A 14,552-nucleotide genomic window follows, 5' to 3' on the forward strand; every position below is an offset into this window, starting at 1 on the left:
GAATGAGGTTGAGGACACCCAAGATTTGAGGAGGGAATATAAGATATACATTCACATGGCATGGCAAGTAGGAGTGAAGGCTACATTAGTTTCATTCTGGTGAAGACTCATTACTTCATCCCAAAGAACAAACTAATTCTGAAAGGAGGTAGAAGCAAGGATACATCAATGCTAAGCATAAAGATTTTCCAATGTTAAGTATGGTTTAAAAAAAAAGAAGAATACTCAATTTACAAGATTAAAATGTACAAAATTGATTTAAGAAAAAAAAAAGGCAACAAATTTGTTTTACAAAGTTAGCACATTCAATATCCTAGCAACAACCATGACTTTTGGTATAGCTTAGATCTGCTAAAATGACATTAATAATCAAATAAAAGAGGCCAGTGCTCTCAAACTGCACTGTGCAAAAAGTTGTAGAGAGAGAGTCAAATCTTATATTTTGCAGTCTGGCAGTCCTGGACTGATGGGTTTAAATACTGAACTGTTTTTATTTTCAAAACATATGCAAGGATAATTTTTCAACATTGACCATTGAAAAACCTTGTGCTTCAATTTTCTCCCTCTTCCCCTCACACCCTCCCCTAGATGGCATGTAATCCAATATATGTTACACATGGTAAAAATATACGGGAAATCCAATATATGAATACACGTTTGTAAATTACCTTGCTGCACAAGAAAAATCAGATCAAAAAGTTAAAAAAAAAAAAAAAAGAGAAAGAAAAAATAAACCACAACAAAAATAGTGAAAATGCTATGTTGTGATCCGCACTCAGTCCCCACAGACTTTTCTCTCGGTATACATGACTTTCTTCATTATAAGATTATTGGAACTGGCCTGAATCATCTGACTGTTGAAAAGTGTCACGTCCATCAGAATTGATCATATAATCTTGTTGTTGCCGTGTACAATGATTTCCTAGTTCTGCTCACTTCACTTAGCATCAACTCCTGTAAGCCTCTCCAGGCCTCTCTGAAATCATCCTGCTGGTCATTTCTTACAGAACAATAATATTCCATAACATTCATATACCATAATTTAACAAGCCATTCTCCAACTGATGGGCATCCATTCAATTTCCAGTTTCAAGCCACTACAAAAAGGAGTACCACAAACATTTTTGCACACGTGAGCCCTTTCCCTCCTTTAAGATCTCTTTGGGATACAAACCCAGTAGAAACACTGTTAGGTCAAAGGGTATGCACATTTTGATAGCCCTTTGAACATAAATGAAAAAATTAATGCCATTTATAGTCATTAAAAAAAAACCATCTAATGCTCTACATCACTATTGATTAGAGAAATATAATTAAAAACAACTCTAACGTACCATTTCGTACTTATCAAATTGGCTAATAAGACAGAAAAGGAAAAGGAAAAATGTTGGAGATGTGGGAAAACTAGGACATTAAATGCATTGCTGGTAGAGTTTTGAACTGATCTAGTGATTCTGAGGAGCGCCCAAAGGGCTATCAGACTATGCATATACTTTGATTCAGAAATACCACTACTAAGTCTGTATCCCAAAGAGATCAAAAATAGGGAAAAGGAACTATGTGTACAAAAATACAGCAGCTCTTTTTGTGCTGGCATTTGAGAGGATACCCATGAACTGGGGAATGGCTGGACAATCTGGGGCATAACAACATTATTTTATAAAAAATGATGAACAGGCAGATTTCAGAAAAACCTGGAAAGACTGATGTGAACTGATGCTGAGTGAAGTGAAAAGACCCCATGAAAACACTCTGCATAGCAACACTGTGAAAATCAACTATGACTGACTTAGCTGTTCTCAGCAATACAATGATCCAAGAAAATTCTAAAGATTCATGATGGAAATGCTATCCACATCCAGAGAAAGGTCTATGGAGTCTGAATGCTGACTGAAGTATATTATTTTCACTTTGTTTCTTCTTTCATAACATGATTAATATGGAAATGTTTCCAAGATTGCATGTGTATAACCTGTAACAGATTGCTTGCTGTCTTGGGGAGGAAGAAAAAAAATTGAGACTATGAAAATGAATGTTGAAAACTATCTTAAACATGTAATTGGATAAAATAAAATATTATCTTTAAGTAAGTATAAATGGGCTTCAGTAGGCACCTCTAAAGAGAGGAACCACATTGCTGAGATCTGAGATCCCTTCAACTTCTTAAGCAAAAAAGGAATGGCTTTAATAGCATTAACAATAAAGAATTTGATGATGAAACCAATATAAACATAATGCTAAAACCAAATCCTAATTACAGCAACATCATCAGTCAATTCACATTTTTCAATTAGATAAATGTACCATTTGTTATTCAGTTATGTCCATGACCTCCATGGGGTTTTGCCATTTTCTTCTCTTGCTCATTTGACAGCTGAGGAAACTGAGGCAAATGGGGTTAAGTGATTTGCTCAAGGTCATATAGCTAGAAGTGTCTGAGGCTAGATTTGAATTCAGAAGAATGAATCTAGATTCTAACTTCAGGCCCAGCACTCTGTGCACTATGGACTATGTGCACTACGTACCAGTCTCAGGTACTATACCAAGTGCTGGGGATACAAAATAAAGATGTAAAATAACATGCAAACACTGGATACACAGGATAAATTGGAAGAGAATTAACAGAGGGAAGGATTAAGAGAGACTTCCTGTAGAAGGTGAGATTTTGATGAGGAAAGAGAACATTCTAATCACGGAACAGCCAGGGAAAATGTCAGAACCAAAAGATGCAGTATCTTATTTGAGAAAGAGCAAGGAGGTCAGTGTCACTGGATGGCAGAGGATGTCTAAGTTACATGTGTAAGATATAAAAGATTAGAAAAATGTGTATGCCAGAGAGAGGCCTGTGGGAACTAAATGTGGACCACAACATAGCATCTGCATGCTTTCTGTTGGTGTGTGCTTGTATTTTGTTTTCTTAGGTTTTTTCCTTTTCTAGATCTGATTTTTCTTGTGTAGAAAGATAACTATATAAATATGTATACATATATTGGATTTAACATATTTAACATGTATTGGACTACTTACTATCTGGGTGGGGGGAAGGGGAAGGAGGGAAAAATATGGAACAGAAAGTTTTGCAAGGATCAATGTTGAAAAATCGCCCATGCATATATTTTGCAAATAAAAAGCTTTAATAAAAATTAAAAAAAAAAAAGAAAGAAAGAAAAGTGTGTGTGTTTGGTGATGTAAGGGAAATTATAAAGGCTTTACTCATCAAATATTTTTATTCAATCCTGGAGGTGATATGGATTTTGGAGGGGACGGGGAAGTTACAGATATGATTAGCCTGTGCTTCAGGAAAAATCACTTTAGTGTTTGAAATCAGGATGGACAGGAGTGAGGAGACCCAAAAGGCAGGAGACCCATCAGCAACTACTGTGATAATCCAAGTAAGATGCTGATGGCAGTAAGATGCCAGGCAGGTGGCAGTGTTAGAGGAGGAAAGGGAGCATATTCAAGAGACGTTGCAAAAATGAAATAGGCAGTACTTGGCAACAGATGGGATATGAGGGATTATTGAAAACGAGTACAGACTAACATGAAGGTTTCAAGCCTGAGTGACTAGAAGAATAGTAGTTCTCAATAGTAATAAGGAAGTTTGGAAGGAAAAGTTTGTGGGGAAAGATAATGGGTTCATTTTGGAGAGTTTCGGACACTTGATATCATCTATTTGGGTTTCCTTCTAGAGATATTGATTCATCTTGTTTGTCATACTACTAAATTTTAAAAAATTCCATGTTTCCAGCAAAATTACAAAAACATTTGACTGATCAACATAGCACTGCAAATATTACAAGAAAAACTTTTAAAGCAAAATATGATTAATTGAAATAAATCTAAGATATTTCTGGCTTATGGAAGTAAAAGGAGAAAAAACTTGTATGAATAATCATAAAGTAAACTTTTAATAATATTGTTTCCCATTAGAAAACACTCATTGAAATGCAAACCATCATAGCCTCCTCATTAAACAATGTATTGATATCAGAATAAAAGTTATCTGAAAATTGTTTTATTTTTTTTTAAAGTATTATTTAACTATCAAGCAATAGGCATTTAAAAAAGCCCTGGCCCAAACTCTGTAATCTGAGAGGAGGTGGGAGCAAGCACAAGTTCACTCTCCCAACAACCCCTAGTTAAGAAAAAGTAATAGAGAAGCAAGCTTAGTGCGCCAACAGCCAGAAACATGGCATGAATTTCCACATCACCATATCCTTCTCCCTGCTAACTGAAAAATAAAGCACATTTAAGACCTATTAGTGGAAAGGGAATCCCTTTTCCTATTCCATGGAAACCTAGCCGCAATTTTACAGTATCTGGGAAAAGGAAAAACTGGATTCTCTATCCAAAAATTTGTTTCCTGGTTGTTACTGAGATATATATACCTACTTTGGTAAGCAAGGGGCATCTGTATTTGAGGTTCTCCTGATAGAAGAAATGTTTGCATAAGTCACCATCAGAGAGAACCACAGGACTAAAATGTTCAAGAAATAGACACTTTGTAATTGTAGTAGGTGAACACTGGAGGAATGCTGCTGACTCAGCAATTCAAAAAGATGTGGATAAACACATTGGAAACACAGTCTAGATGGAAAGATTTCTCTATTTGGAACATAAGTGATCTCTTTTCTTGTCTCCTTTCACCTTAAAGGTTATCAAGAGATTTATTTACTCTCTACTTCTGTCAACTTGGAGGAGAATAAATGCAGCAATGTGAAAGCAAGCATGAGCGAAAAGACATAGGATAAATATAAGGTACCTTCGTGGTCTGGCGTAGGAAGTGATGGAATCTAGAGGAGGCAGAGGATCAAACCCCATCACAGGCTGGGATGTCACTTCCTTCAGAAAGGGACACAAAAATGAGATACCCAGGAGGGCTCGGTTAGTCTGCCTCAGGTGATCTCCACAAAGAACATTTTCTTTTTTTTTTTTTCACAAAGAACATTTTCAATAAAATATCACGTTCAGAGGAAAGCCAACCACCAACTATCAGATTCCCTCAAAATCACACAGCTTCAGCCAGGTCCTGCAGTGCATCTCGCTCTTGGGGTGGGGGTAGAGAGTTTCATGCTAGGAGTGCAGGAGACAACAGGACTAAAGACTTGTATTAAGGCCTTTCCTTCAACTCTACTGATCTAACTGGTCATTCCTACTTTTCCTTCCACACAAGTTCTAGATGCACAGACTGCCAAGTTGTGGCTCTGGTTTTGTGTACTTGGTCATCATTACAGTCAAAAATCACTGTGAGTCATTTTCAAGACACATTAGAGCTCAATGGACTTGCCGGGAGTTGCTGTCACCAACCCCATTCCACAAATGAGTTGTAAACAGCTAAGGGACTCGACCAGGACTAAACATCTAGTCAGTGTGAGAGGCAGAATGTCCAAGTCCGGCCCTTCTCCCTCTATCCGCCCTGCTCTCCTATACCAAGTCAGTCTTACAGGCATGTGAGCTCTCTGCTACAATGCGCCAAGTCCTGTTGGCTGTGACCAATGCCAAAGGAAGGAAGAAGCAGAATCATTCCAGGATTTCACAGCTACAAAGTCTTTGCTGCTCTCAAATCAGTAATTAATAAAATGCTGGGTGGACTAGAAGACCCACTTGGGAGGAGGGAGAAGTGGGCTAAGTTGTGCATGTGACGCCGTGTAAACACACAATGCCTTCTTTTTCGGCTGGGAGGTTGCTTACCAGAGGCAGGGCTGCGGTGGCCTCCTTCATCTCAGAAAGGATCACATGGCGATAGATATTTCTGGGGGCACTCTGGTATCGGACCTTCCGCCTAAGAAGGGAGGGAAGGGAGAACAAAACGGAGACCAACAAATGAAATTATACATTCTGTAACACTTCAACAAGCTGAACTCTGGAGAAGGCAACATTCTGCTCAATAGCATAGGCGTGAGACCCACACTTGCTCAAAGAGTCATCAAGGCTATCCCATGACAGCAGCTTTAGATTTTTCCAAATACAATAATCATCAAAATGAAACGAGCACCCAAGAACCCCAATGCCTGGTCTTTAGCCAATGCCTCAGAGTTCCAATTTTGAGTTCCAGAGAAGTCTTGCTGGGGGGTAGGTGGATACATCTGTTTCTGGGAAGCAGTTAAGTACATTTTCCTGGCAGTGGTGATGCTTGCTGTGATACTAGCAGGCATGTTCCCTGGAGAATACACAGCGCAATCTCTGAGACAGTCTGTACAATTCTATAAATCCTAACGTCACAATTTTCCTATCACACACAATACAAACAGGACTGCTCTGTCACCACCTCTAATGCAGGGCCAATTACAAAAGCCAAACATCTGTCTAATGATTCAAACCTAGCCATAAGGATCTAAGAAAGATCCAGAAAGGAAATGGACCCCTCCAACCCCAAACCATTTTGTTTAGTATCCATCTAAGGTACTTATGCAAAATTATGAATTATAGTTAATCGTAAATACAAAAAGATATGTGTGTGGTACACACCTTTCCTATTAGACTATAAATTCCACAAAGGACATGACAGCATCTGATTTAAACCTTGCTTTTCCCCCTTGTATGCTGGGCAATACTCTACATACAGTAAACACAAAGGCAACATTTAAGTTGATACAAATGTACTAATTTGATGCAGTCTTCACCTAGAACAGAAAACAAAGCTGTGGGTATTTATAAATGAAGGTAGGAAAAAAAAAAAAAAGATGCCTAGAATGCATTTTGTTACTTATCACACACGTTCTTAGGGAGAAAGGATAAGTTTAAACGTCCATTTCAGTAGGTCCCATATTAACAGATAAAGAACATTTCTACAACAGATGCTTTCACTGCCAATATAAGCCGCACAGAATGACTGACCTTCTTTCAGATTCCTCCACTATGGGTTCACCGGCATCTACTGTCTGCAGCACTTCTCTGACGTTAGTTTCTAGCCAAGCCATGATGGTAGGATCCTTCCAGAGAGAATATGTCCTCCCAATGTATAGGGCAACCAGCTGGGTCAGGGCAGGAGGTTGGCTATAGTAAAGAGACCATCCTGTAAATTAATCCATTATGGAGTCAGATCCTGGAAAATGCCCTCTAGTCCTTAATCACACCCAAAGACTTATGCCTTCATATTAGTAAATAGGTGTTTGGTGTGTCCCTGACTAGTCTGAGGCAAGAATGTCTCCAAGAGCTCATACAAAAAAATAGGTTTTAACTAAGTTCTCTATTATGTTAGAAGAGAAGGGATGAGAGAAACTGGAAACAAACAGCTCTTGTTCTTTTTAATCAAAATGAAGAAAAAAAGACAAGTATTTTATGATTTCCCATTTATTTGTAAGAGGAATCTTCATGACTATACTAGAAATCATTCAGTGTCTGAAGACTAAAAACTCCTCTGTGAGTTAGATTTATTTTGTGAATTACAACAGTATTTTGTTTGCACCTTTATATATGAAAATGTAGCTAAGAGTAAGAGCTCAATTTTGCCCTGGATATCAGAACACCTCAGTTTTGTTCCTGCCACCCCTGAATCTCAGTTTGTAACCTTTAGCTCTGTCCCTACCACCATAGCCTGAGTGCAAGGGAAGGTTCAGAGAACCCTTAATATAGCTAATTTAAGTCATTTCTAAATTCAGTTTATAAGCCACATACTGAATTGACTATGCCAAACTTTGAGATCTTTGGCATAGCTGAGTGTGTTACGCTGTTTCTAGTTTGGATGTTGTCCGACACAGAGCTCTTGAAATTTTCCTTTTCTCATTTAAAATAGCAACACAGCAAACACCCTGCCACTTACTCAAAATGAAAGAAGCAGCTGTGTAAAAGCAAAGGGTTATAGCTGGTATCTTTAAATTAAGCTCTTTATCAAGTTTTATGAATAATAAACTGATGCACATCTCTCTTGGCAATCAGGGAAAATCAAAGTTCTTATCTAAACAAAACCTCTGACAAATGTCATCATGTGTTCCTAGCATATCAGTTGCCGTGAGAGAAACAGAAACACACAAGAAAAAAGCTGCCATTCTGTCTCAGATTATCTTAAGCATGCAATGAATTCCGTTTATTATTATCTTTTACCTTATCTGAGTACTGAGTCCAAAGAAAGGATGAGCTAACACAGCGGAGTCTGGGCGCACACTGCAGCGATCCAGCAGGGGCATGAGAACTGTAAGGGAAAGGCAGAGCTGCTGAGCCTCTTGTCACCACATGTCCCTCAAGGAGTGGAGTGGTGGCAGCGGCTGGTCTCTTGGATCTCTAGTCCCAGTTAAATCCCCTGCTCGGGCCGCCGGCAGCACAGAGAGACCAGACAAATGTGAGACAAGGTTAGAAGATAAAGAGCCCAACCTGCTTCCTTCCCGGCGGTGTAGAAACAACCCAAACCCACCTTGATGTCTGCCTAGTTTGCAGGGAGAGGAGGCTATAAGCCTCCATGACTGCTTGGGATACCACCCACCCCAAGGATTTCCGCATGTTCTACTAAGGATGTTCCCTTCCGCATCTCTGACAAGAGCTATCATATGATGTTCTAAGAACATGTAATCAGTTTTAGTGAGAACCCTATGCTCAATTTCCAGTTGCACACAGCACAGACATGCTGGACAGAAGCAGTATGGGCTGGCTCCCCACTGACCCTGCCTAACATCACATGAGAGGTTGCAAATGCTGAGTCCCTGTTCCACAGAAACCTCACTCACTGGCTTAGCATCAGGGGGAGTCATTGCTGTGTCCAAAAGACACGCTTTCCGAGCTCATTAGGTGTGGGGCTTTGTAAGCTGGTCACATATTTAGATTGTAACATATGAATAACTGAGGCCAGAAGGAAAAAACACAATTCAAGTGTCTTTCCAATAACACTATGAGTCATTTTCAGTTATACAACTATGTAAAATAAAAAAATATACCAATAGCTTAAACCAGAAGTTAACAGAAATCTGGCTCCCCCCTTTTTTTAAAAAAAAGAGCCAGTTCCTTCCATGAAACATAGACAAATTAACAGCCTCATTCTTTGTCCCTTATGCTGATGACACAAGAAAGAATTAAGCATTCAAGTTCTACTATGTGCCAGGTACTGTGCTAAGTGCTTTAAAAACAAACAAGTCTCATTTGATCCTTACAACAACCCTGTAAGGTAAATGCTATTATCATCATCATTTTTGCAAATGAGAACATTAAGGAAAATGGAAGTTAGGTGACTTGCTCAATATGTGACATGGGTAGATTTGAATTCAGTTCCTCCTGAGACCAGGTTCAGCAAACTGCACCACCTAGATGTCTCTTACCTTATCTGCCTGGCATGAATATGACTATAATCAAGAGGGATTTTGAAGAATATCCCAAGAAAATGGCTAGAATAGCAAACTTATACAGTATGTGAGACTGTTAAGAGAATGCTAAATTAAGATCCTTTAACAAGAGGAAGGAGTGTTTTATTAGGTGAAGTTGTAGTAAGACTAATAGTCAAATCCTTGAAAATAATCAGATTCCAAGGCACAAAAACTGGCATTTGATTAGAAGTCATCTTTTGCATATGTACATGAAATACACACAAAATATTCTACAGAGACTATCCAGAATTATCATCTTTTAAATTTACATTTCTAAGGACCCACAATAATGACCTCATCCTACAACAAGGGAATTTGTGCATGTTTTTCTGAAACATGCACTGAGGCCAAGAAAATTTCCTAATGATTTTACAACCCTCTTCAAATTTATCAGGTAGCTGATGCCTGTGCTAATCAGGCTGGGCCAGGAAACATCGGCCTGGAGAGGGTCAAAAATCACCACAACCTTTTACATCTTTTATTTCTGCTTTGTCCAGACCCAACCTCTACAAAATACCTTAGATATCCAGAGTAACCACACGCTGAGAGTACTATATTGCTAAGGTCGTGAGCTCAGAGTGATAAAGTCATAGGGAAGCGAACTTTTAAACAATTGCATGATCAGTGTTTGGTTAATTAATCTTGTCAATGTTTCTCAATTCTCAATACTGGGCAGTCTATTGAAGGTAAATAGGGGTTCTATGAGGAAATTTGAAGGGTAGTATATTTTCTTTCAAAGTATCACATGACAAGAAGAGACGGCTTAAGCTGCCTGAGGTTTATAACATGTCTGATTTCTTATTATAGCTGGCTTCAGAATGAAAAGATGAGAGAAGAAATACAAGAAGGAACTTCAAAGTGACTACTATAGAAGCCAGGTATGTGAGGGCAAGGGAAGATGGGTAGGTAGATAGGTGATTACAGAGACATATGCTTGCTGGGCAAATTCAGATTGGGGAATGAAAGAATTCAGGAGTATGGAAGCTCCCTCTCAAAGTACCCTCTCCCTCTAGAATGAGGGAGATAATTCCCATCCCTGCTGTCTTCCTTTCAGCTTTCACTAATCCTCAACCTTCTCTCACCCTTTCTCTCTCCCCACCTCACTCTCTGGAGTAACCTGGTGGCAGCTGTTTCTTTCCTCAGCTGCTAACCTCAATCTCAGTTCCACTAACAAAAGGCCCCTCATACAGATACCCAAAAGGCCAGCCAGTTTCTCTTGGCCTCATTTAAAATTTTTTTAAAAAAATACAGAAATTAGTCAAATTCACAAAAATAAGAACCATTCCCCAATTAATAAATAGGTAGTTTTCAGAGGAAAAAATCCAAACTATCAATAATCATATGAAAATATGTTCTAAATTACTAAATCAAAGAAATGGAAATTGAAACAATTGTGAAGATTTACATCTCACATCACAGATCAAAATAACGTCAAAATGGATACATGATTTAGACACAAAGAGTGAAGCTATAAGGAAATTAAGAGAGCAAAGAATAATTTACCTATCAGATCTTGAAGAAGGGAGGAATTTATGACCAAAGAAGAACTAGAGAACATTATGAAATGCAAAATGGACAATTTTGATCAAATTAAAAAGTTTTTGCACAAACAAAAAGCAACACATACAAGACTAAAAGGGAAGTACAAAGCAGGGAAACATTTTTTTTTTTTTTTTACAGCCAGTGTTTCTGATAAAAGGTCTCATTTCTAAACAATATAAATAAATTTATTTAAATATTAAATATATAAAGAACTGTGTTAAATTCATCAGAATACAACTCCCCAATTGATAAATTATATAATATAAGGGATATGAACAATTTTTAGATGATGAAATTAAAGCCATCTATAGTTATATGAAAAATTGCTCTCAATCACTACTAATCTTAGAGAAATGGAAATGCAAATTAAAACAACTCTATAGTTCCACCTCACACCTCTCAGATTGGCTAAGATGATAGGAAGACAATAATAAATGCTGGAGAAGATGTGGAAAACTGGGACACTACCCATTGTTGGTGGAGTTGTGAACTGATCCAACCATTCTACAGAGCAATCTGAAACTATGCCCAAAGGGCTATAAAACTGTGCATACTCTTTGATCCAGTAGTGCCACTACTGAGCTTATTATATCCCAAAGAGATCTCAAAGAAGGGAAAGGGATCTGTGCAAAAATGTTCGTGGTAGCCCTTTTTGTAGTGCCAAGGAACTGGAAACTGAGTGGATGCCCATCAGGTGGGGAATGGCTGAATAATTTGTGGTATATGAAGTAATGGAATCAGCTTGATCATTTTTTATAGAATGATAATTATTGTTCTATAATAAATGATAAACAAGCTAATTTTAAAAAGGCCTGGGAAGATGAACATTTACATGTTTGCTAAGCGAAACAAGCAGAATCAGGAATACTTTGTACACAATGATAGCAAAATGTGTGATGATCAACTATGAAAAACTTGGTTCTTCTCAGTAGTTCTTTAATCCAAAGCAATCCCAACAGACTTTGGTCAGAAAATGCCATCTGCACTCATAACAAGAACTAAGGAGACTGAATGTAAATCAACACAGGCTATGTTCACTTCTTTTTTCTTCACTCTCCCATAGCTTTTCCCTTTTGTTCTGATTTTTTTCTTGCAACATGCTTCATATAGCAATGTGTATTAAAAACAAACAAATTAAAAAAAAATAAACTGCATACTATTTGACCCAACAATACCACTACTCAAAAACATAAAAAAAAATGGAGAAGAACCTATTTGTATGAAAATATTCATAGCAATTATTTTCATGGTGGCAAAGAATTGAAAACCAAAGAGATGCGGATCAATTGGAGAATGGCTGAACAAATGATAGCATAGGAATTATAGTAGCTAAGGCTGGAGGGGCTGAGAGAATTCAGACCTAATTTTATGAACTGTTAGTGAAACTGTGAATTGGTGTAACAATTCTGGAAAGCAATTGGGAAACACATGGAAAAAATTACTAAACTTTAAACTTTTAAAAGCTTTTGACATTTCAATGGCAAAACTACTACTAGAATTATACTCCATTGAAATGAAAGAAGGCAGAAAAATGTCTTTTAATAACTATTACTGTGAAGGCAAAGAACTGGAAATTAAGTGGATGCCTGTCAATTAGGGAACAGCTAGACATATTAAAGACATATAAATGAAATGGAATACAACTATGACATCAGAAAAGATAAATGAGACAGTTGTGGAGCTTAGGAAAATTTGTATTAACTGATACACAGAGAAGTGAGCAGAACCAGGAAAATTTATACTTCAACATTATAAAAATGAATAATTTTGAAAAGATAAAGATTCCAAATTGTGGTATATAAATATTATGGAATATTATTGTTCGGTAAGAAATGACCAGCAGGATGATTTCAGAAAGGCCTGGAGAGACTTACATGAACGGATGTTGAGTGAAATGAGCAGGACCAGGAGATCATTATATAGTTCAACAACAATACTACTATATGATGATCAATTCTGATGGACCTGGCCATCTTTAGCAATGAGATGAACCAAATCAGTTCCAATGAAGCAGTAATGAACTGATCCAGCTATGCCCAGAGAAAAAACTCTGGGAGATGACTAAGAACCATTACATAGAATTCGCAATCCCTATTTTTTTGTCCGCCTGCATTTTTGATTTCCTTCACAGGCTAATTGTACACTATTTCAGAGTCTGATTCTTTTTGTACAGCAAAATAACAGTTTGGACATGTATACTTATTTTGTATTTAATTTATACTTTAACATATTTAACATGTATTGGTCATTTTGCCATCTAGGGGAGAGGGTGGGGGAAGGACGGGAAAAATTGGAACAAAAGATTTGGCAATTGTCAATGCTGTAAAATTACCCATGCATATAACTTGTAAATAAAAAGCTATTAAAAAAAAAAAAGATAAAGATTCTGACTAGTACAATGATCCACCATGATTCTACAAAACCAATGTTGAAGAGTCCATCTACTTCCTGATTGAGTGGTGAGGAATGAAATATGCAGAATGAGACACATTTCTGAATGTGCTTGACTATGCATATTTGTCACAAGGGTTGTGTTTTTCTTTTTTTCCTAGTGGAAACAATGGGTATGTGTGGAGAAAAAAATAATGAAAAGAAAAAGATTTCATTATACCCTATTAAAGACTAGTTACATTGCTGAGGGCTATTGATCATGCTCAGAAAAACCAAGTCTATAACCACTTTCATTTTAAACTTAACAGAACACAAAACTATGCACTTGCTTCTTTCCTGTGATCTCAGGATTGAGGAGGTTCTGGCTTGTGGTTGCATCCAATAAATTAGGAGGGTAGTTTGGCTCTAAAGTATAAGGCAGCTGTGGTTCATTTCATGAAACTCTGCTAGGGACCTCTTAACTAGAAAGTTTAGTTTTCACTGTGACTTTTCAATGGGCATGTTAAGACAGGTATACCCCCTGCCTTAGAAAAGCTACAAAAACTTACCGCCAGGGAACATGATGAGTGCTTGCTGGATTAGGCGAGAAGCATTCTCTCTTGCAGAACTCAGTTCAACCTCTGGGAGATCATCTTGCTGACTCAGAAGAAAATATGCCAGTGGAACAGAGAAAGCAAAATTTGGGAGCTGAGACAAGTTTCGATGACTCTGTAAATGATAAAGAAATGAGATTTTTGAGCTAGAGTAGTTGAAAAAAGATACATGTTAAGCTAATAACATATTATTTATGGATTGGTCTCTTCAATAGATATAGGTAAGGGTTCCACAATAGTGAACAAAACAATTTTACTAGCCTGCTTTCATGTTGAAAATAGTCTCCAGCTAGGCCAAAGCCTTCAAATGGAATAACAGGTGAAAAATCAAAAGATAAAATTTAACAGGGAAAAAAATTATCCTGCAATTGGGTACCCAAAAAAAAGAATGTACACAAATACATAAGGCAGACATGGCCAGAATGCAGTCCACATGGAAAAATAAATCTTAGACCAAAAAATGCAAACATACTACAAATCACTTGTGTGCTACAGCTGCTAAAAAATGTCAATTCAAGCTTAGGCTGCATTAAAAGATGTCTAGGATTTAGAATAAGGAAGGTAATAATTCCTGTTACATGTTCTGAGACACAACTGGAAAGGTTGAAGAAATGGGACTTAAGCTTGGAAAAAAACTTAGGAAAGACTATGAGCACCATCCTCAAATATCTGAAAGGCTGCTATTTAGAAAAGGGATTAGGTTTGTTCTGTCTGGCCCTAGAAGTAACTACAGGGA

The 14,552-nt window shown here is 37.5% G+C and overlaps 1 protein-coding gene across 1 annotated transcript in view; it reads right to left on the reverse strand.

The window, feature by feature from the left end:
- The window catches only part of TCF25 (transcription factor 25), a 42,571-nt gene that overhangs the window by 1,474 nt on the left and 26,545 nt on the right, over window positions 1-14,552 (reverse strand). The window contains exons 12-16 of the mRNA XM_051974746.1: window positions 13,772-13,931; window positions 8,044-8,131; window positions 6,838-6,996; window positions 5,692-5,782; window positions 4,763-4,842 (exon numbers count right to left, since the gene is read on the reverse strand). Coding sequence (XP_051830706.1) covers window positions 4,763-4,842; window positions 5,692-5,782; window positions 6,838-6,996; window positions 8,044-8,131; window positions 13,772-13,931 — 578 coding nt within the window. The remainder of the gene's footprint in view (window positions 1-4,762; window positions 4,843-5,691; window positions 5,783-6,837; window positions 6,997-8,043; window positions 8,132-13,771; window positions 13,932-14,552) is intronic.

The sequence above is a fragment of the Antechinus flavipes genome, chromosome 2 (genome assembly GCF_016432865.1).
Source record: "Antechinus flavipes isolate AdamAnt ecotype Samford, QLD, Australia chromosome 2, AdamAnt_v2, whole genome shotgun sequence".
Classification (NCBI taxonomy): Eukaryota; Metazoa; Chordata; class Mammalia; order Dasyuromorphia; family Dasyuridae; genus Antechinus; species Antechinus flavipes.